At 37.5% G+C, this 25,566-nt stretch overlaps 1 protein-coding gene across 2 annotated transcripts in view; it reads right to left on the bottom strand.

Annotated features, from left to right (window-relative positions):
• lrp2a (low density lipoprotein receptor-related protein 2a) overlaps positions 1 to 25,566 on the bottom strand; it is a 102,015-nt gene that overhangs the window by 58,072 nt on the left and 18,377 nt on the right. For both annotated transcript variants that reach the window (XM_082174585.1, XM_082174586.1), the window contains exons 9-26: positions 24,870 to 24,989; positions 24,655 to 24,783; positions 23,531 to 23,700; positions 18,171 to 18,394; positions 17,404 to 17,610; positions 17,091 to 17,293; positions 15,055 to 15,195; positions 14,708 to 14,911; positions 13,133 to 13,325; positions 10,651 to 10,776; positions 10,245 to 10,375; positions 9,240 to 9,377; positions 8,819 to 9,100; positions 8,055 to 8,294; positions 6,018 to 6,137; positions 5,636 to 5,752; positions 4,353 to 4,733; positions 1,046 to 1,294 (exon numbers count right to left, since the gene is read on the bottom strand). In XM_082174585.1, the coding sequence (XP_082030711.1) occupies positions 1,046 to 1,294; positions 4,353 to 4,733; positions 5,636 to 5,752; positions 6,018 to 6,137; positions 8,055 to 8,294; positions 8,819 to 9,100; positions 9,240 to 9,377; positions 10,245 to 10,375; positions 10,651 to 10,776; positions 13,133 to 13,325; positions 14,708 to 14,911; positions 15,055 to 15,195; positions 17,091 to 17,293; positions 17,404 to 17,610; positions 18,171 to 18,394; positions 23,531 to 23,700; positions 24,655 to 24,783; positions 24,870 to 24,989 (3,375 nt within the window). The remainder of the gene's footprint in view (positions 1 to 1,045; positions 1,295 to 4,352; positions 4,734 to 5,635; positions 5,753 to 6,017; positions 6,138 to 8,054; positions 8,295 to 8,818; positions 9,101 to 9,239; positions 9,378 to 10,244; positions 10,376 to 10,650; positions 10,777 to 13,132; positions 13,326 to 14,707; positions 14,912 to 15,054; positions 15,196 to 17,090; positions 17,294 to 17,403; positions 17,611 to 18,170; positions 18,395 to 23,530; positions 23,701 to 24,654; positions 24,784 to 24,869; positions 24,990 to 25,566) is intronic.

The raw sequence follows: 25,566 nt of genomic DNA, 5'->3' as shown, positions 1-25,566 counted from the left end.
TACCTGTTGTTCTAATCTATTTCTACTAACTTAAGCATCATTTAATCAGCATATTATAATGATTATTAAAGGATTATGTGACACTGAAGACTGGAGTAATGGTCAAAACTATGGAATAGCACAAATAAATTATGAACATTATCATATAGTGACTACCTCACTATATGATGCTTTACTTCACTATTGATTCCAATTCATTCATTAAAAAATATATAAAAAATAAATTAGATTTTAGTTTTTTAATGAATTTGTATACAAAACAAAATTAATTATTAAGGTTGTTATGATTATTAGAATTATGGAGTGACTAAAATGTTAAACAACACCCTTGTTGATGATTTTTCTTCACTATCCAGTCATATTCATCCATTTAGAAAAACATATTAAAAAATAAAAAAAATTTAGTTTTGAAATGAAATTCATTCAAATGCACATTTTGTAAATAAAACTCAAATTCCAATCATTCAAGCAGTCTTGTCTTGTTTCGCTGTCATCACAAACATAATTCCAACTTTTTTGTGTCAAACTTCTGCCTGGCATGTAAGCATTTTGTGTTTTATACTTTAATCACATATTGCCGTCCAAATATGAAGTCCACAGTGATCACACTTATCTCAAAATATATCAAATAACCTCGCAGGAGCAGAAATGAATCCAAACTTTCTTCATGTATCAGCTCTCAGTTCTAAAACTATGCAAGACATATCTAACAAGGCCAAATAGTAGGATAAAAAAGCTTTTTTCCCGTTGAAAAGCAACATTCAGGAAGAAGACGAGGTATATCGGATGACAGCATTTTTCAACGGGTTATCTCAAGGGAATGGGCTCTTGTCAGCGGCAGAGCTCATAAACAACCCTTTGTTTGGTGATTACCTCCTAATTACCCCCGTAAGAAAGTTTGTGACTGACATATATGTTATTTGTCTTATCTGTGGTAATCCGAGAAGCTGCAGTAGACCCAGCTGAGCTGGTCCAGTTGGCCCTCAGAGACCGAGCATGGCTCCACTCGCTCAGAGATCACAAAGCTCAGAGGAGGCACACAAACCTGAGGCCTTGCAGGTGCGTCCGTCCGCCTCCAGAGTGTATCCGTCCTGACAATGACATCGGAAGGAGCCTCTCTCGTTGAAACAGTGCTGACTGCAGACGCCCAGAGGATGGCATTCATCCATGTCCTCACACGTCTTGGAGTCATTGCTCAGCTGGTAGCCCATGGGACAGGTGCACTGGGCTCCAAACGGGCCCTGGATGCAGCCGTGAGTGCAGCCCGCGTTGTTATCCGAGCAGCTCTCCTGATCTACGACCGAGCAGAAAAGTCAAGATGAATACCAATGTGAAGCATATCATATTCATGAAGACACAAGGTATTGTGGGAACATGGTAAGGACAACCATTAAAGGGGAGGCTTACTAGGGCTGGGCAATATAAATGAAACAAAATCTCAATATTTATATATTTATTCTAAAACTGCATGAAAATATGTAATTTTTTCATTCAGATAAACCATTTTTGTGATTAAACAGACATTTTTGATCATTAAATAAAAAATGAAATAAAAAGAAAAACATAAAAAAAAATTACTCAAAATAAAATAAATGTTAACTGAGATAAATACAATTCTGAACATAAAATTCAGAACATAAAAAACCCTTTTCAACAAAAACAAAAAAAAGACAAAAACAAAAAACTAAATATCTAAGGCAAATAATTCAAATAAAAACGGAAAATATAAAAATAAGAACTAATTCAAACAATTAACATAAAACTATAAGAGTATCTCCACGATTATGATGCAGTAAAATGATCAAGGCATGTTTTTCACACAGCTTTTCAGGAAATAAACAACAAAAGAAGAACGATATTTATTTATTTTTGTGTATATACCGAATTAAATGTCAAAAAAAGTTATAAAAACGCAATTTTCTCCGCTTTTTGTTGAAAATTACCCACTTTCAAGTCTTGATAAAAAAAGAATGCATGAAGTTTTATGAAAATAATCAAAAATACTGGCGTTGACTTTTTATTTTTAAACGCAGGTTGGCAAAGAGTTTAATGTTCATGATGACCATTGCAGATATATTGTGAATATTCAATATATTCCCCAGCCCTAATGTTTACTGTTTAAATCCGTTGTCCTTGTTTCTGGAACTGGTATTGGGTGAGATACATCGCTGGTTGTGTACCATATCTATGGACTAACACAGGTAAATAGTACTACAAACTACATGTCTATAATGCTAAACACACACAATCTTGTCAGACACTCTGATGGTAATTGGATGGTTAGTGAGTACAGCCAGGCAGATACTGGGATGGATTAGTGCTTCATGCAGAGGATTGTGGGTGATTAGGGATTCAGCCTACCTGGTAAGGGCTCATCTGTGAGAAGGGAAGGCAACATGGAAGGAAAATCACAGATCATTTCAATGTTAATTTCCAGATTAGCTAAACACATGCATGATTTGATGGCAAATGGGATTCATAACACAGACAACATTTTGAAATACTCCATGAACTATTGGAATCAACTGACTGACCACATGAATTGCCATTTAATAGTTTCAATATCAAGAGAAAGATTAAAGATTTCAATGTAAATTAATGTTCTGGATTTAATACACGAAACGACAGCATCTGTGACATGCTTTTGATTAGCACAGAAAATGATTTCGATTCATCCCACGGTTTATTAAAAATCTTGTTTATAGAAACTCACAATTAAAGTTTAAGGGGCAAGACATTTCAAATGAATCTATCAATCCAATGTTATTTTAGTATCATTCAATATCAATATAGTGACATAACATTTTGTTATGTCCGTTTTTAGTTTTTTATATATTTTTATAATTTAATTTAATTTAAATTTTTGTTTTATTTTAGTACTTTAACTTAAGCTTATTTTATATCAGTTAATTGCCAAGGGAACATTTCTAATGTTCTTTCTTTAGTTTTTAAGTGCAAGTTTTTTAAGTTCATCTAATTTTTCCCCAGCTTTATCTCAATTAACGAAAACAATTTTTAATAGTTTTAGCTTCAGTTAACAGTAGCAAACATCATTTTAATCTTTATTCAGATGTAATGCATTGGAAGTGTGATGGTGTTCACTTTTTTATGAATGAGGTATAACAATTATTTTCTGTGGTAATCAACAACATCTGTGGGTTGAAACTTAACACAGGAACATCTATCAAATGAACATGTGTAGATTTTCAACCATGTTTCAACCATAAGTCATTAGCACTGTTTAAATGAGACAAAGCAGAATAGAGACTTGTGGGATTGATCCGCAGAATAAAGGCTGTTTAGGTCCTGTTGACGTACAAATAATGGCTAAACATTTTGGGAAGTTGTTTCAACCCTCAATATTTAATGTAAGAATGTCTGCCTACATAGGTAGCTCATTAAGTTTTAGAACAAAGCCAAGATGTTCATTAGGGAGGTCAATATTCTTACAGTTTATGCACTAACGTTCAAAAAATTTGAGGTCAGTAAGATTATTTTTTTTTTGAAAGAAGTAATTTTTTATATTAAGTGGCTTTAAGTACTATGTACTTGCATTGAAATTAATAATTTGATACAATGGACTTATTGTGTACATACATGTTTTTACATTGTACTTATATTTTCAAAATACCAGCATGTAATTACAGCTGTAATTAATGTATGTAATTACATTTGTAATTACACAGTTGACCCTTCCCTTACACCTTAACGCACCCTTATACCTATCCATACCACCACACCTGTCCCTAACCTTCCCCGTATCACATCTCAATAGCAGTAAAAGTGTTTTACAGTACAACATGAACACAATAAATACATTGTACTTATTTTCCGATGTAAGTACATAGTACTTAAAGCCACTTAATATGAAGTGGGACCAATTTTTTTTAATAAAAAGTGACAGACATTTACATTGTTACAAAAGATTTCAAATAAATGCTGTTTTTAGAACTTTCTGTAACATGGTTTCCACAAAAATATGAAGCAGCGCAACTATTTTCAACTGATAATAAAATTAAATCTTTCTTGAGAAGCAAATCATCATATTAGAATGATTTATGATGGATCATGTGACACTGAAGACTGGAGTAATGATGCTGAAGATTCAGCTTTGCCATCACTGAGATAAATTACATTTTACACAATGTCATATATATTTATATATGATATTGTGCAAAATATATTTCACAATATATCTGTTTCTACTGAATATTTGATCAAATAAATGCAGTCTTGTTGAGCATAAGAAGCATCCTTCAAAAAAAAAAAAAAAAAATTTGTACCGACCCAAAACTTTTGAACGGTAGTGTATATGTCTTGCAAGTATCAGTGAAACATCTGGCATGACTTACTGCAGAGAGGGGATTCGTCCGCCCCGTTGGGACAGTCTGGAGTGTTGTCGCACACCCTGCTGAGGTTAACACACACACTGTGTCCAGGGCACTGCCACTGCCAGCTGGGACAGCGGAACGGTGGCGTGGGACAGTCTCGCTCATCGCTGCCATCCCGACAGTCATTATCTCCGTCACATATCCAGCCATGGAAAACACAGTTCCCATTATCGCAGCGGAACTGTGAGGTGGGGCATGTCCTCGGCGGGCAAACGTGGTGTTCATCTGAGCCATCTTCACAGTCCGGGTGCCCGTCACACTCCCAGCTCGAGGGAACACAGCTGCCATCAGACTGGCACTGAAACTCACTCTCGTGGTGACACATGCCGGGTGGCCTAGTGGCTGGAGGGGTCAAAGGTCATGCTAAGTTAATGCATGCAAGTCAATCCAAGACAAATGTTAGCGTTCCCTGAGGTTTCAAAGAAATGCTCAATACAATGAATTAAGAACATGGTTGTATTTCAACCCAAATTTAAAAATCAGGTTACACTGTATTTCAATAGTCCACTTTAGACATTTTGACTAACTAATAGTAACTTTGCAACTACATGTCAACTTACTCTCATTAATTTGCAGCTACATATCAGATAACTCAAATTAGAGTATTTGTAGATTGTTATAGTTAGTAGAATGTCTAAAGTGGACCATCGAAATAAAGTGTTACCAAATTTTTTGTAGGATCTTTAGAAATATAGTATTGTGAACTTTAATTTCCATGATAATTAAGCACATAATCACCCTAATTTTAATTAACATATTTGCAAAATGCATCTCATTCTTGTCACAGTTGTGTTTTGTTTAGTTTGTTTTCATTGGACTTGTCTGCCTGTCATCACGTCACGTGTCATCTTCATTAATGATAGCTAATAAATGATCTCAAATAGCTAATTTAAATAAAAAAAATTACTGTATTACAATACTTATGTTATACAGTTAAAAATATATTATAGCAATGCAAATTTAATACGAATCACCGTTGAGAATAATGGGAATTACAAACAAAAAAACTCAAAAATAAATGCAAAAAATATGAATGTTCCTAAAATACACATCACATATGTATATATGTATATATTTACTTTTGTTTTGGGGGTGCACAGTGACTGGAAATGTTTTTGTAAAATTCACCCATTTATATACTGCATATGTAATGCAATGTCCTACACAATTATCATAATTGAAAGACATGTTGAAGATCATCAGAACTAAAAGACAAACTTAAAATTAATTTGGTTTATACTTACGACAGCCAGATTCATCCGAGCGATCGTTACAGTCAAACACCCCATCGCATCGGTAGTATGAGTTGACACACTGATGCCCGTTTACACACTTGAACTCATAGGCTGAGCAGTTGTACACTGATGATCAAAAAGATTTAGTCAAAAAATTTAAATCAGCTTGATCTGATTTGAACTTCCATATTTTATTATACTGTTGAAAGTTACATTTGTGTGCATTGAGAATTCATATGTTTGCACGGACATGTCTGGTTTATGTTGAAATACATTTAATTTGTAAAGAAATAAAATGCCATTACCATTTTAGAAATGCAATAAAAGATTTATGTTCTGCAATTCTAAGCTAAACAATATTGCAGGTTTACTGCATATAATGAACTCATACCACATCCCTGTTCGTCCGCCCCGTCTGCACAATCTCGGTCTCCATCACACACGTAATTGGGGTCAATGCAGCGGTGGTCCGGACACTGGAACTGACCGGGGTGGCATGTGCCAAGAGAATCTGGAGAAAGCAACACCACAAGAAAAGTTCATTGCTCAGAAGAAGCCCTTTCAAAGCTCAAGAGACTTAAAGGATTAGTTCACCCCAAAATGAAAATTTCCTAATAATTTACTCACCCCAATGCCATCCAAGATATCCATGTCTTTCTTTCCTCAGTGGGAGAGAAATTATGTTTTTTGAGGAAAACATTTCTGGATTTTTCTTCTAACAATGGACTTCATTGGTCACCATCGTTTTTAAGTCCAAATCAATGCAGTTTCAAAAGTCTTTGAAGTGTTTAAACGGGCTGTACGCGATCACAGCTGAAGAAGAGGTTGTTATCTAGAGGTTGTTATCTAGCAAAACGATAGGTCATTTAAAAAAAAAACTAATAATTCATAGACTTTTTACAAACGGACAGGGAACTATGTCATCACGTTGAAAGGTCACGCCGGCGCCGGCGGAAGTACCGCCCCACTGTTTACAATGCGACTGTACGAAGACTAAGACAAACGAGACAAACGCTCTTTCTAAGCGAAAAACTCCATCTCATTTTCTCCTTCAACTTCAAAATCGTCTGGCATCATTGTTTTACCTTTTTTTGTTAAAGAGCGTTTGTACTTCCGCCGGCGCCGGCGTGACCTTTCAACGTGATGATGTAGTTCCCTGTCCGTTTGTTGATCAGCTCAATCCGAACTATTGAAGGTAAAAAATCTATAAATGATAAAAAAATTGGAAAATGACCTATCTTTTCTCTAGATAACAACCTCTTCTTCAGCTGTGATCGCGTACAGCCCGTTTAAACACTTCAAAGACTTTTGAAATTGCATAGATTTGGACTGAAAACGATGGTAACCAATGAAGTCCATTGTTAGAAGAAAAATCCAGAAATGTTTTCCTCAAAAAGCATAATTTCTCTCCCACTGAGGAAAGAAAGACATGGATATCTTGGATGGCATTGAGGTGAGTAAATTTTGGGGTGAACTAATCCTTTAATAGGGTTCTAATTTATGTTTCATTCAAAATCAACTTTGTCTCAGATGTTTCTCTTAAAAAATACCTTTAGGCCCAGTTTCACAGACAGGGCTTAGATTAACCCAGGATTAGGCCTTAGTTCAATTAGGACATTTAAGTAGCTTTTATAAATATGCCTTAGAAAAAACATGACTGGTGTGAATCTTGAGACAAAACAATGGCAGGTTTTAAGAAATGTCAGTGCAAGTTGCTTTCAGTTAAAACAGCTCAAACATGCATTTTAGCCTGAGACTAGACTTACATAGAGGTAACTAGAGGTAAGAGAAATCAAAATTGACACATTTTTCACATACATTAATATGAACAGCACATAGTTCAGATCATTTGGTTTTAACATTATTTGATGAGAAGTATACAGTATGAGTTCATTTTGAGATCTCCAACTTTTTAAATATATTTGTAAATATACATAAAAACCATCGATACACAGATCTACCCCTCTAATCATGTCTAATCAGCCCTTGTTAATCGTGATCACTAAGACATGCTTCACTATTCTGCGGCCCCAAACCTTAAGTCTTCAAACTTCAACATAACATCGCTTAAGAATCGGCTTCCTTTCAATTAATGAGTTGGAATTAGAATTGGTCACAGGAAGCGGAATTAGAGGAAGGAGAATTTATTGAATTACAGTTTTGTTAACTGGAAGAAAATGAGTACAAATCTATGATTAGTACAGATCTATGTGTTCGTTTAACTATAAGGCTTATAAAACTCCTGCATCCTGTTTGCAACCTCAATGGAAATTCAAATATATATATTAAAAAAATTTGTTTTTGTAAAATGGACCTCATCAAATAAAAATGTAGAGTCAAAGCTATCCGTTTTAAAAAATATATATTCGAAAATTAATAATGAATTAATAGCCCCTATCTAATCAATTAACAGTTGCCAAGGCCTCACCACAGTCGGTCTCATCCGACCCGTCTCCGCAGTCGTTGTCGGTGTCACAGAGCCATGTGCGGGGGATGCAGCGATGGTTGGCACAGCTGAACTGGTCCGACTGGCAAGTGCCAGGGGTCTGAGTGGGACAGTCCCTCTCGTCACTGCCGTCAAAACAGTCATTGTGTCCGTCGCAGTGCCAGCTTCTGGGCACACAGCGCTGATTGGCACAGGTGAAGGCAGTGGGCGAGCATGTGTTATCTGTGAGCCAGCAGAGTGGGGGGGGGGGGTTATTTTCATTACAAGTGAAAAAGACTTTAAAGTTTTTCTGGGTCCATCTTACTAAATAAGTACTTCAAAGATTGCCATGATAAAAATCATTGTCTCATGACATTAAAAACATTTTACAGACATCTTTGCCCCGTCAATACATGGCCATGAATCAGTATAGTATAGCCTATACGACACCTTGCATTCACAACTTGATCATGTCTGGATTTATTTCAAATAATTTGTGATCTTGATATTCTTCCCATTCTGCGTGCCATTTATCTAATATATACTGGCTGATTTAGGGCTTGAGGTCCGAAGGTGGGATTTGGCATTGACTGATTCATTCCGCAAGAGCTTTTTGTTGCTGTAATTTGCTCTGGCATAAATGTAATTCAGGATGTTGCATAATTGTATTGTGCCAGCAAAATTGTTATTTTTCATAATTTTTAAATCTATATCACACAGCTTTCAGTGCATAAACATTTGCATGGAATGTAAATAGTAAACATTACTATTAGCGCCACAGTTGGCCTCATCACTGTTGTCGTGACAGTCATCGACGCCGTCACATTGGTAGTTCTGAGGGACACACTTCCCGTTAGTGCATGAGAAGGAGTTTGAGCCACACTGGAGCGTCGGCGGCTCATTGGATGGATCGTCTACACACGTCTGCTGATTCGCTTCCAGCTTCATTCCATACGGGCAGCCACACACTCGTTGGGAGTACGGTGCTGGGAAACAGAAATGACTGCAGTCTCCGTTTGGGTTAGTTTGCCTGCTGCAGAAGTTAGATCCTGTTGTGGGTAAAAAGCAATGCACATTATTGATAAGTTAATTTCATCTATTGCTTCATGGCAATTTGTTTCATTGGCTGTATGTGGATAAATGGGCTTTACAAACCACATTGTGGAGACATTACAAAGTGACTCTCACCAATCTGCGTGTCAGCGTTGAAAGATTTGACGTGCATGATGTGGCTGATCCCTCTGCGTATGATCATCATCTCCCCTCCGTCTGTTTTACGGACCCTCACGATTCCACCCAGCCGCCAGTCGGTGAAGTACACGTAACCTGGACCAGAAAACTTCATTAATGTAATCAAGCAAGCTATCTCTGTGAAATACCAGTCCGTGAACTCTGACTTCTGCCCTTTTATCTTTCAGCACCGAACAGACGAACTACACAAGTTTAAGTAAGCGGCATAATGACCTTCATTTCACAGATACCAGAAATGACTATCCATCATCAAAGAACAGGCCAGTGTGACTAATGTGATGATGACAGACATCGATGAATGGCAAAATTAACATTACATCAGTCGTGGGTTTAATTTAGACTGCTTTATAGAAGTCAGCTGCATCTCAGGACAAACAGACAGACAGACAAACACAGATAGTCAGACAAACAGACAGACAGAAAGGCAGACAGACAGACAGACAGACAGACAGACAGACAGATAGATAGATAGATAGATAGATAGATAGATAGATAGATAGATAGATAGATAGATAGATAGATAGATAGATAGATAGATAGATAGATAGATAGATGAACAGACAGACAGACAGACAGACAGTCAAACAGACAGATAGTCAGACAAACAGACAGATAGATAGATAGATAGATAGATAGATAGATAGATAGATAGATAGATAGATAGATAGATAGATAGACAGACAAACAGACAGAAAGGCAGACAGACAGATAGTCAGACAGTCAGACAAACAGGAAGGCAGACAAACAGAAAGGCAGACAGACAAACAGAAAGGCAGACAGACAGACAGACATAAAGGCAGACAGACGGATGGACGGACGGACAGACAGACAGAAAGACAGACATACACAGACAGATAGACAGACAGACAGACAGACAGACAGACATACACAGACAGAAAGGCAGACAGACAGACAGACGGACATGCATATTGATAAACCCACCTCCAAAAACAGTAAGTCCAAATGGATGGGAGATCTGGGTGATGCGTTCCAAAGACAGTCTGTTTTGTCCATCGAAATTGCTGTGCTCGATCTTATCAAAGAAGGCGTCCACCCAATACAATCGCATGGCACTGAGAGGCAGAGACATGATCAAGAGCAGAGGGGTTTAGGCCAAGGCTGAGAAACAGGATTATGTCCGATCATGGTTTTAAGGAGATTAGGAGTGAGTGTGCATTGAATGTGTAACAAAACAAAGAACGATGAGTCACGGCTTTAGGAAGCCATCAAAATTTTAAAAAAGAGAGGCAGATTTATGAATGAAACAGAGATGGATTATTGTTTGTGGTATTATGAGCACAAACGAATACTGTATTGTTGTGGTTTCATTCTGGGAAATACAACTCACCTCCAGTCAATGGCCAGGCCATTGGGCCAGCCGAGAGTGGTGTTTACAATCGACTGAGCATGTGACCCATCACCCCAGGCCCGCATGATCTTCGCAGGACGGTACCAGTCGGTCCAGAAAATATAACTGCCAAGCACAAAGCAAAGACACATACATGACTTTAATAGAACTAGTTCACGCAAGAATAAATATTCTGTCATCATTTCCTCACCCTCTTTACTTTCTTTCCTCAGAGGAACACAGGCTGTTTTACATGCAATTATAATGAATGGGGAATAAATCTTTCAAGCTTCAAAAAGGACGCAAAATAACCTTAAAAGTTCCAAAACTTCCAAAAAGTTCCAATATATATATATTATAATATGATCAGTAATATGATAAGTATATTATAAATGCCTTTACTGATATTTCTGTCAGGACCACTATCGTCAAATACGATTGACAATTTGCATACAGTTTGGATTGGCGGTATGGTTCTGTTCTGGGGTCCTGAGAAACGCGATACACGTATACAGTGATAGGTAGACAGGTCTTGACTAACGTGACCTGCCAGAACTAACGTTACGCTTGATTTTTTAGCAATTTAATGTGCCCTTGCTAAGTATAAGTATTCATTTATTTAAAAAAATCATACGACCTCAAACTTTTGAATGGCAAAATATATATTTGTCTTTTGAAGACATACAAAAGACAATTTTAACAATCAGAAATTGTTTGATATGCCCTCTCAAAGTTTCGGTCTTACATTTCAGTCTGTTCCTCACACATATAGAGCACTCTTATAATATACCTTTTGTGGTGCTTTTTTCTCATTTTGGAGTTTGACAGCTCCAGTCCTCATTCATTAAACTGAAAAGAGTTGCCAAAAAGTCATACATGTTTGGAACAGCATGAGCGTGAAGACATAATGCCAAAATCACCCCAAATATTCACCCTGTGCCCTCTCCAAATTAATAGGTGGGGACACTTTCGAAACCATCCGCTGGGTTTTATTTATAAACTGTTAGGTATAGACAGTGCTCTGCGGGGCTTTCCCCCGTTAAGCCAAGTTCTTAGTGTGCACTACAATACCAGCCTTCATGCAGCACTAATCTAGTCTCCTGGGCCCAGAGGCCTCATGACTTTGAAGCCATTGGAAATGTCCCACTAGTTCGACATAAAGAGCTCTTTTATCTGTGCCAGGTTCAAAGCTGGAGCAATCTATGAATGGCTGGGCACCTCCTGCATTATGAAAGGTGTGACTGGACACAAGTGGCACGATTTTATTTTCATGGTCTTAGAGAAACAGAGAAGCGAGGTGAAAGCTTTGCTCCCCCAAGCTGTGTTTATGGCTCACGCCGAATGAATTGTGTCTGTTCACATTTGAACGTGCCTGTGATTTTGAACAATCATAATCCTTTTTTCCATTAAAGGGATAGTTCACCCAAAAATTAAACTCGTGTCATCCTTTACTCACCCTTAAGTTGTTCCAAACCTGTATGAGTTTCTTTCTTCTGTTAAACACAAAAGAAGATATTTTGAAGAATGTTGGTAACCAGAGAGTTGACGGCACCCATTGACTTCCATATATATATTTTTTCCTACTATGGAAGTCAATGAAGTCAAACTGTCTGGTTACCAACATTCTTTAAAGGAACACGCCGACTTTTGGGGACTTTAGCTTATTCACCGTATCCCCCAGAGTTAGACCATACAAACCTTTTTCATCTCCGTGCGTGCCGTAACTCTGTCTGACGCACCCACCGCTAGCCTAGCTTAGCACAAAGACTGGAGGTAAACGGCTCCAGCTAGCATACTGCTCCCACTAAGTGACAAAATAACGCCAATGTTTTCCTATTTACATGTTGTGATTTGTATAGTCACAGTGTGTACAAATAACAAGGTCACATGAGACACAGCCATCTTCTAACCGTATACATACTGGGAACTATATTCTCAGAAGGCGAAGCACTGCTACTTGGGCGGAGTGATTTGCTCGCAGCACCTGAGAAGCCCCGTGGTGAGGAGCAGAGAGTTCGCTCAGAGTTGGAGTAAATCACTCCACAGAAGTAGCAGAATGCTAGCTGGAGCCGTTTACCTCCAGTCTTTCTGCTAAGCTAGGCTAGCGGTGGGTGCGTCAGACAGAGTTACAACACGCACGGAGATGAAAAAGGTATGTATGGACTTATCTAACTCTGGGGGATACGGTGAATAAGCTGAAGTCACAAAAAGTCGGCGTGTTCCTTTAAAATATCTTATTTTGTGTTTAACAGAAGAAAGAAATTCATACATGTTTGGAACAACATGAGGGTCAGTAAGGTCACTGCACTCCAAATTGATCACTTATTAGGTGCGATTTCACTTTCTAGAAGATAGCAGCCTATTTAGACAGCAAAGTACTGTAGCTCACTAAGTTTTGTAACACAGAGCCACAGTATTAACTACTTTTCTTTTTTGATGTTCATAAAATAGCAATATCAAGACTAGCTGATGAATGACTCACCCAGCCACCGGGTGGACCACTATGGATCTGGGGTTGTTGAGGTTGCGTACAATGGCTCGTCTGGACTTATCCGAGACCTTCATGACAGATATACTCCTGTACCGTGGATCGGTCCAGTATAGGTTCTTTGATATCCAGTCATAAGCAAGATCTTCCACACCATCCACCCGATTGGCTGCTAGTGCCTCCCTGCCTGTGCAGTTTAAAGCAAAGAAATACAAAAATGAAAGTGCTATCCACTGGTGTTTTGCATGTACACTTAAGAGCTATGAAAGCAACAATTTGGAAAAATGTGGAGCCTGTATTGGAAGTAGACATTTGAACTATACATACTATTGAAATTGGAAGTATTTAAGTTGGGGAACTTTCCAAGTTGGGGGCATGTCAGATAAAAAATTAAGATGAAAGCCAATTGATATTGTAAGTTGACTTCCGAAAGCCAATTCTGTGAACTTTTATAAGTACACTAGCATATACACTACTGTTCAAAAGTTTGGGGTCAATACGTTTAAAAAAAAAAAGATATTAATACTTTTATTTAGCAAGCATGCGTTAAATTGATCAATATTGATCAAAATAATGTTATAAAAGATTTACATTTCAAATAAATGCTGTTCTTTTGAACTTTCTGTTCATCAAATAATCCAGAAAAAAAGTATCACAGTTTCCAAAGAAGAATTAAGCTGCACAACTGTTTTCAGTATTGATGATAATAATACAAATTGTTTCTTGAGCATCAAATCAGCATATTTGAATGATTTCTGAAGGATCATGTGACACTGACGACTGGAGTAATAATGGCATCACAGGAATAAATTACATTTAAAAATATTTTAAACCGTTACCGTTTTTTATGTATTTTTGATCAAATAAATGCAGCCTTGGTGAGAATAAGAGACTTATTTTGAAAACATTTTTAAAAAATCTTACAGATCCCAAACTTTTGAATGGTAGTGGAGATGAACTTGATGCTAACAAACATAAATGCCACAAAAAAAAATTATTGTGTGGGGTCTTAAAGCAGCACTTTAGCAAATTTTGTTTCCCCGCCCCAAAATGCACCAGGCTCCCATGTGTTGCCCCTTCTGAAACCCTAATCATCAGCTCTACTGGGTCACACTGGCTGACCTTTGGTACTAAGCTGCTTGCCTCCCAACTTGTGTCTTACAGGTGATGAATAAAATGAACTGTCTATATATTTTGGGTTGAGTCAGGAGGAGGACTGTATTAGTGTCCTGGATTTATTTTAGAAATGTAGTCCAACACCAGCGAACACATTATCTCATGTAGTTGGCCTTTGAAGGTAGCTGATAGCCGAGATCACATGCAGCGAAATGTGTTGTTGGCACACAGCAAACATCCCGAGGGCTGAATGGAGTATTCAGTGAGTATCAGTTTCTCACTTTATCTGCCTACAGGTCAAGGACATTTCATCACACACACACACACACACACACACACACACACACACACACACACACACACACACACACACACACACACACACACACACACACACACACACACACACACACACACACAGCAGATTTACTGTTAAAAACTAGTCATTCTTACCAGTTCCATCAACTTTCTGTTTGTAGATGATGTCCTTCACTGTATCAGAGAAGAAAATTGAATTGTCTGCAGCACTGAAGTCCACTCCTACAAAATAAGATGGAGTTCCTGTCACAGGTAGAATGACGTCTTCTTGTGTGGACAGGTTGAATGGGATTCCTCTGACCGCCAGCTGACTGGAGAACAGCAGAAACTGCCTCACAGCTGCAAGAGACATATTTTTCATTATATGTTTTCTTTAAACATCAAGTTCTTGTATCTCAAAAGGTTGATGTCTTATATAAAAACATAAGATGCAAATGCTAATCCAAGAAACAAACACAAGGTGTGACTAAGATCCGTCTTACCGACGCATCTCTTGCCATCAGCGTGCAGATCGTAGCCCATTCGGCAGCGGCAGCGATATCCCAGACCGCCATTATCAGTTCTGTGACTCAGAACACAGATGTGCTCACAGCCTCCTCGATCAGTGCCACAGGGGTTACTTACTGGCCGAGCAAACAAACATACATGTCACCAGAATAAAACCACAAAAAGAATAGCAAGTCATTCAGTGTTTTTGTTTAAAACCTCTCCTAAGCACAGTGATTAATTCACAGGTGTTTCACTGCCGTCCAGGATGCAACAGGACGGATTAACATAATGTTTACACTACAAATAAGATGAGATCACATTGCATTTCTGATTATCTTTATGTGTGGTTTTATTGATCAAAACAAAACTTTTTGGACCACACTTACACCTGTATTTAGCGCTGATCGATTGTGAATGCATAACCAGAGATATAAACAAGGTCCATGGAAACAGGAACAGCTCAGAAGTGACCACCAATTTACGTAATGGAAATCTCTGATAGTCTATTGCAAAATATTCAAATATGTATATATATATATATCAAAAGAAGAGACCCAAGGTCTAGCTAGGACCAAGGAGCAGGACCGGAGCACACGTTTTAAGTGATTTTTATTGGTGCAAAACGACTAACGTTTCGACGCCCATGCGTCTTCTTCAGAGTCAGATATATATATATATATATATATTTGTGTGTGTGTGTGTGTGTGTGTGCACGTACCAATTTGCATATTTGAATTTAAACTTAAACTGAATTTAAAAAGTTTAAACTTACACAAATATATAAACGTATACAAATATAGTCTATTTTATACTTAGGCCGTGTGTCCACCAAAGCGTTTTTAGCCAGCTGAAAACGCCTAGCTATGGGCGCTTGAGAGCGTTTTGGCAGCGCAGCATTTTTTTCAGTTGAGACGCTTTGCTTGTTATAATACGGAATATCCGCGAAAGTGTTACTAGTATCTCATTTCACACATATTTTGTTTCTGTGTCGATTCTATATTAAAATGTCGATACAATGTAACGTATTTTCTCTGGCTCTTGTTTTAAATTATTTTGTTCCGTTATTATGCTTGTTGTTGTCATCTGTTGACGTTGTACAAGCAGCATGTGGCGGTTGGTCGGTATGGTATTAGTCCCGCCTCTCCTCCACTGTGATTGGATGGCTGGGTAAAAAGTGATAGTGATGAGCGTTGCGTTTTACCCAAAGTTGAACATTCTTCAACTCTCGGCGACCAGTAAAAAACGTTGGGCGCTCAGCGCGTCAGCGTGAAAAAAACGCTCAGCGCCTCGTTACACTCATGGCGTTTTAAAAACGCGGCGCTCCCATTGAAAACAATTGAAAAAATACGCCAGCTGCGTGAAAAAACACTTTGGTGGACACACGACCTTAACATTAGTCAGTTCTAATGACAGTTTAATCAGTTTTCAGTTTAATTCTAGTTCTATCAAGAAAACTCTCAGAAGACTTTTAGCATGGTAATGGATATGATAATGTTAATGTATTTGGTCTTGGTGGAATAGATCTGCTACGTTGCTGCTGCTGAAGAGCAAGGACAGGAACTTGCTACTGCCAAAACATACGCTGATAGGCTGCTGTGAGTATGCAAGACATACTGCTGCTGCACAAATAGGATATTTTTAAATGACCCATAGCAGATCTACACAGGTGGAGCTGGGGAAGGTGGAGGGTTTCAGAGGAACTGCTGCAAACTGCTATTGTGAATGCTAACCAGCCATTTAAATGTTGTGAGCAGCAAGCTCATTGGCTGCAGATGCGATATGAACCAATCAGCTTGTGCCAATTGGTTAACACTGTGTGAATATCATCAGTTTGCCTTAATGACCTATTAACCTGTGCTTCATTGCTTAAAACTTAAGAGAATATGAGTGGGAAAATACTCATAGAACCACAGTAAAACCAAAACTGCACTGAAATCACATACTTATCGAACTAAAATTCTGTTGGCTACATCTAAGCAGTTTAATTTTAATCATACCGAGTGGCACATGCACTTTCTAGGCTGCTTACCAAAGGGCTGTTTGTATGCATGGACCACAGTCAGACCATGTGGTCTCTGAGAGGTCTTGTAGAGCTCTTGAGGACTGTTGTCGCTGTATTTATTAGCCTTCATAACTGCCATCTTGGTCCAGTCAGTGTAGTAGACCGAATGCTCGAACAAAGCAATGCCAAATGGATGAGGAATCACAGAACCACCATGAACCACCGTTTTCCTATCGGAGAATTCAAATAAGAGCCTAATACACTTCTGAAAAGTGGAAACAACATGGGAAAATCAGCATGCATTCCCAAATGAAACATCTCTGCAACTTGTAGAAGATACCTGTGCAAGCCATCGTAGGTTGTGGTTTCAATATAATCGTAACGGCTGTCCACCCAATACACTCTCTTGGCCTCAAGGTCCAAAGTAATCCCAGCAGGCCAGCCAAGTTTGGTCCTAATGATCCCATATCGATTGGTGCCATCCATGTAGGCCCTTTCCAGACCTGGCTCCCCATTCAAAGTATCCCAGTCAGAGAAGAAGAGGTACCTAAACTCAAACACACAATAAACTCATTGTGACACAAGACATTCTTTTATAATCACATTTACTGTCTACAATAAAAAGAGGAAATAATCTTATATTAAACCATGATTTATCAATCTAATGTTGCACTGGAGGACTTGAAGAGCAACTTGAATTTCAAAGGTATTTACTCTAATATACTGTTAGCGCTCAGTTTGGACAGTATTGGGTTACGGATAAACCCTTGGGGATAAGAACCAGATTTTGAAATAAATACCCAAAGAACTTTATTTTCAAACACGATCCATAGCGATTTAACTTTACGCATTAATTGTCACTTCTCAATTTAGCAGGGGGCCACCTGGCCGTACGGCCCTATCTGGTTTCCATGAAGCTCATCTTTGCTTAATTACTTCTGACTAATCCTTACAGACAGTGTACAACATTCCCGTTCTCAGTATCTGATGCTGCAGATCCGAGATCAGCTTTATGATTTCACTAACAATGGGCGCGGATTATGTGGAGGAAGCTAGGATAAGATTAAAGTCAATGGGAACCGTCTAACCTCTCCTCTGGGAACTCACCCCACAGTCGGGTCAAGCGCGAGACCTCTTGGGTTGCCCAGGTGTTCGGCGATCAACGTGACCCGATTGCTCCCGTCTAAGTCCACCATGTCGATTCTGTTGACGCTGCCCTCCACCACATACAGCTTATTATTCACCCAGTCCACGGCGAGGTTTTCAGGATAGTCCACGGATACGTTCAGCACCACCTGCAGATGCGACCCATCCATATCCACAGAAAACACCTATTTGGAGAAAACAACTGGTTAGGGAAGCTGTTGTTGAGGTTTTAACACTGCTGAAAAGACCAGCATTTGTTGAAGGGTTCTTAAGTTAAAGAAGTACATATATATATATATATATATATATATATATATATATATAATATTATAAATAATAAATATGCTACATTAAATAATTAATATAAATGAACCAAAATTGCTAAATAAATAAATGTATTTATATATTAAAATCTAAAAACGATTAATAGCATTTTTGTTAATGAAATAAAATATTAGATGTAAAACTTAAACTAAACAAAAATAAGTAAAATACATTTTAAAAACGTAACATTTTTGAGTAAATTAAAACTAAAACTGAACGAAAGCTAAAGCTGAAATAGCATAATTTACACCTAAATATCAATATTAAATAAATACAAATGTTTTACTCAAAATTAAACAAAAATTTAAATGATAACTGAAAAATATAAAAATAAAAGCTAATTTAAAATATTTATAAAAACTGTTATACCATGGTTTGTCTGAATACTCAATTCTGATTGGCTGGAAGGTGTGCAATAAAACCATTTAATGGACAGCTAGTTCCAAGTCAGTGTAATCACCTTGCTATATTAATGTGCTGTTTTTATTGAAGCGCACACAGACATATGTCACTCGCACACAGCGGAGATCACGCTGCACACCCACAGAAACTTCTTATCAACGCTGCCCCATAACTTTTATTAATAAAAGTAGCATCACTACATTATATTTCTCAGCAACGAGGGGGTTTCATCGCTGGTTTTGAAGTAGTTCAACTCACAGATTCTTTGAGAGAGACACTGCACACAGACGCAGTTAATTCACACACACACACACACACACACACACACACACACACACACACACACACACACACACACACACACACACACACACACACACACACACACACACACACACACACACACACACACACACACAGACACACAGACATACACAGACCTCTCATCTCTCTCTCTCAATAATTAATTAAAATGAATGTTATAATTCATTCATTAAAGTAAATGTAATCTTACACACTATTTTATCTCTTTATCTTTGTCTGATTCAAAGCGGACAGAATCTAACGAGCTGTAACTGACGAAAATAACCTTAATTTTTACCCTTCAAGTCAAATATTGCGCTGCAAACATCAATAACAGCTGTAAGTTGTCAATGCTGGTATACTGTATGCGGATTAATCCACGGCTAGCTATGCATTAAACGATTTGAATGCACCTTGGCTTCGCGTCTGGTGGTTCTTTGCCTTTATGTCGTGCTTTATAATTGTTTAATGCACAGCTAGCTTTAGATTATTCCCTACTAATAGCATATAAATAATACTAAAACAACACGGGTTCAACCAGCTTCACTTTAAAGATCACAATAGACAACCAACCTCATAAGTTTGGCTGGTAAACAGCATGGCTATGCTTTATTTCCTAGTATGCTGCACAAAATCAACCTATGCAAGTCCAACCTGATCTAAGGTTTAGAATCCTACCAAAACAATCAAAACTTGGTCAAAACTTGACATTATATTCTCTTCTTAAATAATCATGGGTAATAAGATTATTGTCTGGCTTGTATCATCTAACATCTGAGAGGTTGCCTTTCTCCGCTGCCCCAGAGGTGGTACTCTGAAACCACTGCCCTACTGATTAAAAGATGGCACCAGTTTCTCAGGCTGGATCCCTTGGCATCATAACACAAGCTAAGGCACCATTGCTCTTTGCAGGCTTCGCCCTTTGGAAACCAGAGCCAAACGTCTAAAAGACTATGATTCTTAGCTGACCCGTTTAACAAGAAACTCAAGCTGTGAAGGTGGTTTGGTGGTGTGGCTCTTTCCAGACCCCCTGCGAAGAGTCTCTAACGGCATTGTGTTATGTTGGGGTACTAATCGCAGAAACCCGTCTCCTTGTATGTACCCACTTTTTTTGCTCCATGGCTGATCTCCAAAATCACGAAGTAGCCAAGAGTTTGAAACAAAGCTCTTTGAGCTGGCCAAAAAATGCGTAAAAAAGGGACTGAACATGGGGAACACGAATACTGCACGGTCACTCCAGATCCTCTCGGTTGCATAAAATTACGCAGAAATATGCACGCATTCTCCTGCATATCAGACACTTTCTGGAGATTAGAAAAATGTCGAGTCTAGCACCGATGTGAGCCAGTTACCGTGACTGCAGTCCTTTGGGAGCCAGACTGCTCGCCCATTATTAACGTATTAGCAGTATCTACAGGCATCAGTTGAAGAATTCCCTTTTCCGCTGACGGAGAGCCAACTTCCTTCATAGCCTCCACACCAAAGCACTGATAGTTCTTTTTTTCCTCATATTTTTTTTGTGTTGGGGAGAATTTTGTTTAAACATTAGCAAAACAAAACAGAAAACAATGGGTTTTCAAGGCACTCTTAGTTCAATGTTGGGAATTAAGAAAAGAATATTCGTTTTTAGAATATAACTTTTTGGCCGTTGTGCACTATTTTCCAATCATTAAACTGAAGAGAGTAAATTATTCTGCTTATACTACGTTTACCACACTTCAAGGCATTGTTCAGATGCTGTATTTCAAGACATTTGTCAGGTTTTTGTCCTTAAAACGCTCTTGTGTGTAGGACTTATTTCTTACGCATCTCATCCCACGCCAAAACGTCATTTTAGAGCTAGTAACGAAGAACCGAGCCATTGATAGCAGTTAATAACGCAGTTATTAGAGAGAGAGAGTGAGAGAGATTAAGCGTGTGTGAATTACCTGAGTCTGCGCGTGTGTAAGAGCGAAACTGTAAGTTTATCAGATTCAAGAACAGCGCCGTTATTACCTCGCTAGTGAGAAATGTGATGTAGCTTTTAAGTTGCTAAACTATTTTACTGATAAAATCATCCGAGCAGCGCTGACAACACATTTCTGTGCGAGTGTGTGTCTGAACTGTATGTGTGCGTGTTTGAAAGGGAGAGAGAGTGGGAGAAAGTAAGTATGTGCTTTCCGTACATAATACAATTACATTTTGTGGCAAAAAACACAGAAATAATTTGTCGTTTTATCCTATTGTTTACTTTATTTATTTGCTTGTTCAGTGTCATTGTGGGTTTTGGCTCTTTTGCTGTTGTAATCTGTAAGGACCTTTGAAATAAATGAAATCATTTGGCGAAGTGATATGGACATGCGATACGGTCAAGACCTGCCTGGATCTACTTTAGCTGTGTGTTTCCCTGAAAATAATTACAGAATGTTTGTCAACCAATTAGATTCAAGTATACATATACAACATATACTATACTATTCAAAAGTTTGAGTTTAGCATGATTTAAAAAAAATAAAAAAAAATAATACTTTTATTCAGCAAGGATGCATTAAATTGATTAAAAGTAACAGTAAACACATTATTTATATTTATTTATATCCTGGGGGGAAAAAACAATAAATTTTTTATATTTTTTATATACATTGATAATAATAAGAAATGTTTCTTCAGCAGCAAATCATCATATTAAAATGATTTCTGAAGGATCGTGTGACACTGAAGACTGGAGTAATGATGATGAAAATTCAGCTTTGATCACAGGAATAAATTACATTTTAAAATATTATCATACTAAAATAGAAAACAGTTGATTTTAAATTTTATGATAATTCACAATATTACTATTAGCATTCAAGAGACATTCAATAAAATCTTACAGACCCAAACTTTTAGATGGTAGTGTGTGTCTGTGTATATATTCATATAACATAACTACTACAGTAAATTCATATTACACAATCATTAACTTGTTGCAATTATGCATTTGAGAGGTATATGAAGTTAGAACCTATTTTTTGTGAAAACAGATATTATATATAGAATTTAAATCTGTTTTAATTTCTAAGTGGGTCTCTGAGGGTTAACATAATATTGCCTGGTCCTGATTGCTTCAGGAAGAGTTTAGGGAGGCTTGGAAGATGCTGGCACACTCTGTTTGGGCCTTTAGCCAAACGTTGTTGCTGGGGTGTATGAGGTGAGATCAGAGCAGTCTGACTGGCACAATGATTGTATGTGTGAGTGTGTGTTGAGGGTCAGGGACGTTAGTACATGTCCAAGGAGGAAGAGCTGGTATAATGCAGAGCTTTGTTATCAACAACAAATGTAACATCGATATCTCTCGGCCTGACAAGGTTAGAACTTCAGTAATCTGTGAAATGCCACTTATTAAATTCAGGAAAGCTGAGAAGCCGTGGCAGGTGCCAGAGCATTAAATGAATGTAAGTGGGAAACATTAATGCCACACACTGAGCTTTGAAAAATGGTACAATGAGCAGTAAAGCAATTAGAACTGGCCGATATAAATCTCAAACATTCACAATATATCCAATGATATTGATTTTTTATAGATTTTAATCGTATTCAACTTGCATTAAACAACTACTAGGCTACAATGGCTGTTTGATGGAAATGTTAGATTGAAAAAAGTTATTTACAAAAAATATCAACCTTGTATGAAAGACTGAAAAATATTGAGATTACACACCAGGTCAAACGACTGGGATTGATACGTTTTTTAAATATTTTTAAAATAAGTCTCTTATCCTCACCAAGGCTGCAATTTTTTTTACTTTTTTTTTTACCTGGACTAATTTAAAATTGTAAAAATGTGAATTTGAATGTTATTGTAATTTAAAATAACTTCTCTATTTGAATCTTTTAAAATGTAATTTATTCCTGTGATCAAAGCTGAATTTTCAGCATCATTCCTCCAGACTTCAGTGTCACATGATCCTTCAGAAATCATTCTAATATGATGATTTGCTGCTTAGGAAACATATCTTATTTTTATCAATGTTGAAAACTGCTTAATATTTCTGTACACCAAACTTTTTCAGGATTCTTTGAAAAACACAAAGTTCAAAAACAGCATTTTTTCAAAATATAACATAACATAACATAAATTTTGTGACATAAATAAATAAATGTCTTTACACTTTTGATGTCAATTGAATACATCCTTGTTGAATAAAAGAAAAAAGAAAAACTCTTCCCAAACTTTTGAACAGTGGTATATAATTGCCCAGCCCTGCTCATTTTTAGGAATTATATGCAACCTGCAAGGATTGTTGTTCTTAGTCTGAAGTCCATTTTACCTTATTTTGGATTGTGTCCGTCCAAAAGACCCTGTTCAGCTGGTAGTGGAAGTCCACACCAACAGCAACTCCTCTGTTCTGGGACTCAACCAGGGTTTGAGCGCTGTGTCCGTGGACATCAGCAATCAGCAAGTCTCTCCCATTGGAGAATATCAGAGAGGGCATCCCAGCTAAAGATAACCAAACAAAGTGGATTAATTTAGGAACATGCCTTCAAAATGAAGGATACGGTTTGACAATCTTCAGACAGCTCACATAATGTAATGTACATTTGATAAGACATAACTAATGTGAGAGAGTTGAGGATTGGCTGTTTGGTGCCAGCGCTTGTTATTCATTTTCCCAGGCCTGCCAAACAAATGGTTGGGAGGCAGACATTTCAGGAGCTTAATAACATGATGGCATTCAATGCAAACTGGGGCGCTTGAAGAGAGATGGGCTGCTAAGAGCCTGATTAATGGACATATAAGATAACAGTTAACACTAGGAATATTAGTCTGAAAGCCATGATACATAAGTGAAAGCATGCAGGAAAATACAATGCAGACATAACAGCAAAAAGAAAAGAAAACAATACTTGTAAAACTGTGTATAATATATAATTATATTACTTAATTTAATTCGATTTATTATGTGGGAAAAAATGTAAAACAAAAAAATATTTTTTTTGCGCAGATTTCAAAGGACGTCAACTTTATATTTTAATCATTTTTATCACAAGCTGTAATCATTGCCTAACAAGTTCATTGTGTCTTCTTAATCTGCTACATAACTTGTATTATCTTATATCTATGACACACTGTGATGAACTTTCCACAGTTATTGAGCTGAACTGAATTGAGCTGAATGTCACTATTGTCTTTTTCAGCGCTGCTTTACAGCAGAATGTGATTTTGTCTCATAGTTTGCATCATTGATCGCCATTTTCCTGTTTGTCACTGTGAAGCTGTTTGAAACTATGTTGTATAAAGTGTTTTATAAATAAAGGTGACTTTACTTGGCACTCATCTCTGACTGATAACAGAACATGCATTTTTGTGAAGCTGCTTTGAAGCAAATAAACTGAATGTCCTCCACCAGACAGCTTCTACACACAGGGATGTTAGAGGCCTGAATGAACCTACATGAGGGATTTGCTCGGCAGTATCTGTGCTGTTCCAGAAGGTAACCCTCTCGACAGCTGCAGCGATGGCTTCCGATCCGATCCTCGCACAGCTGGTCACACATACCCCATAGACTACAGTCATCATAATCTGCATGTGCACAAAAAACAATGAGTTCATGTCAAGTTTGATTGAGTGTGTGAATAACCATTTTCATCACCGATCAAACGTTTTACCGATGCACGAGCGGCTGTCGTTTCTGCTGACCACATATCCTGGAGGACAGGCGCAGGTTCCTCCGTCAGGAGAGGCGTGACAATGATATTCACAGCTCAGGGATGCACAACGCCATATACCTGACACAAAACACAGCTACGTGTCACTCGAAATGTTAGGTCAACTTTAAAGACAGCATGAAAAAAGAAGCTGCGATCGTCTTATCTTCCATAATGTGACTTATATCCGAGTGAAACGGCAGAAAAAATGTAGGGCGGAATTTGATTTTGTCCACTGGCAGTTCATTGGTTGGGTTGTGGTTTGCTATTGGTCGATCTCATGTGAGTGACAGGTTGTCCCGCCCTCACGCCAGTAAACACGTCATCAGAGAAGAGATATCATAGAGATATCATTAAAGATGAGGGCACATGAATTAAAAAATATATAAATGTGTTATTGTTACAACTGTAAAAAAAAAAAAGGTTTTAAGAAGTTAATAAATAATAATAAAGGTAATGAAAAAAGTAAATAAAGTAGATAAAACAAAGGTTATTGGAGTATGTTTTATAAAAAAATACTATTTCAGTCTTTTCACTTCAATATTTCACAGTTAATTCAATGAGTTACTTGCTCTTACTTTGTAATTATTCATGTCTTTTTGATTCTTTTGTTAATTATTTGTGTTGTTTCTACACCAAATAAAATAAAATAAATAGA

This window comes from Leuciscus leuciscus, assembly GCF_965113295.1.
Source record: "Leuciscus leuciscus genome assembly, chromosome: 7".
Classification (NCBI taxonomy): domain Eukaryota; kingdom Metazoa; phylum Chordata; class Actinopteri; order Cypriniformes; family Leuciscidae; genus Leuciscus; species Leuciscus leuciscus.
The sequence above is the reverse complement of the archived record's forward strand: the minus strand, read 5'-3'. Positions and strand labels throughout refer to the sequence as shown.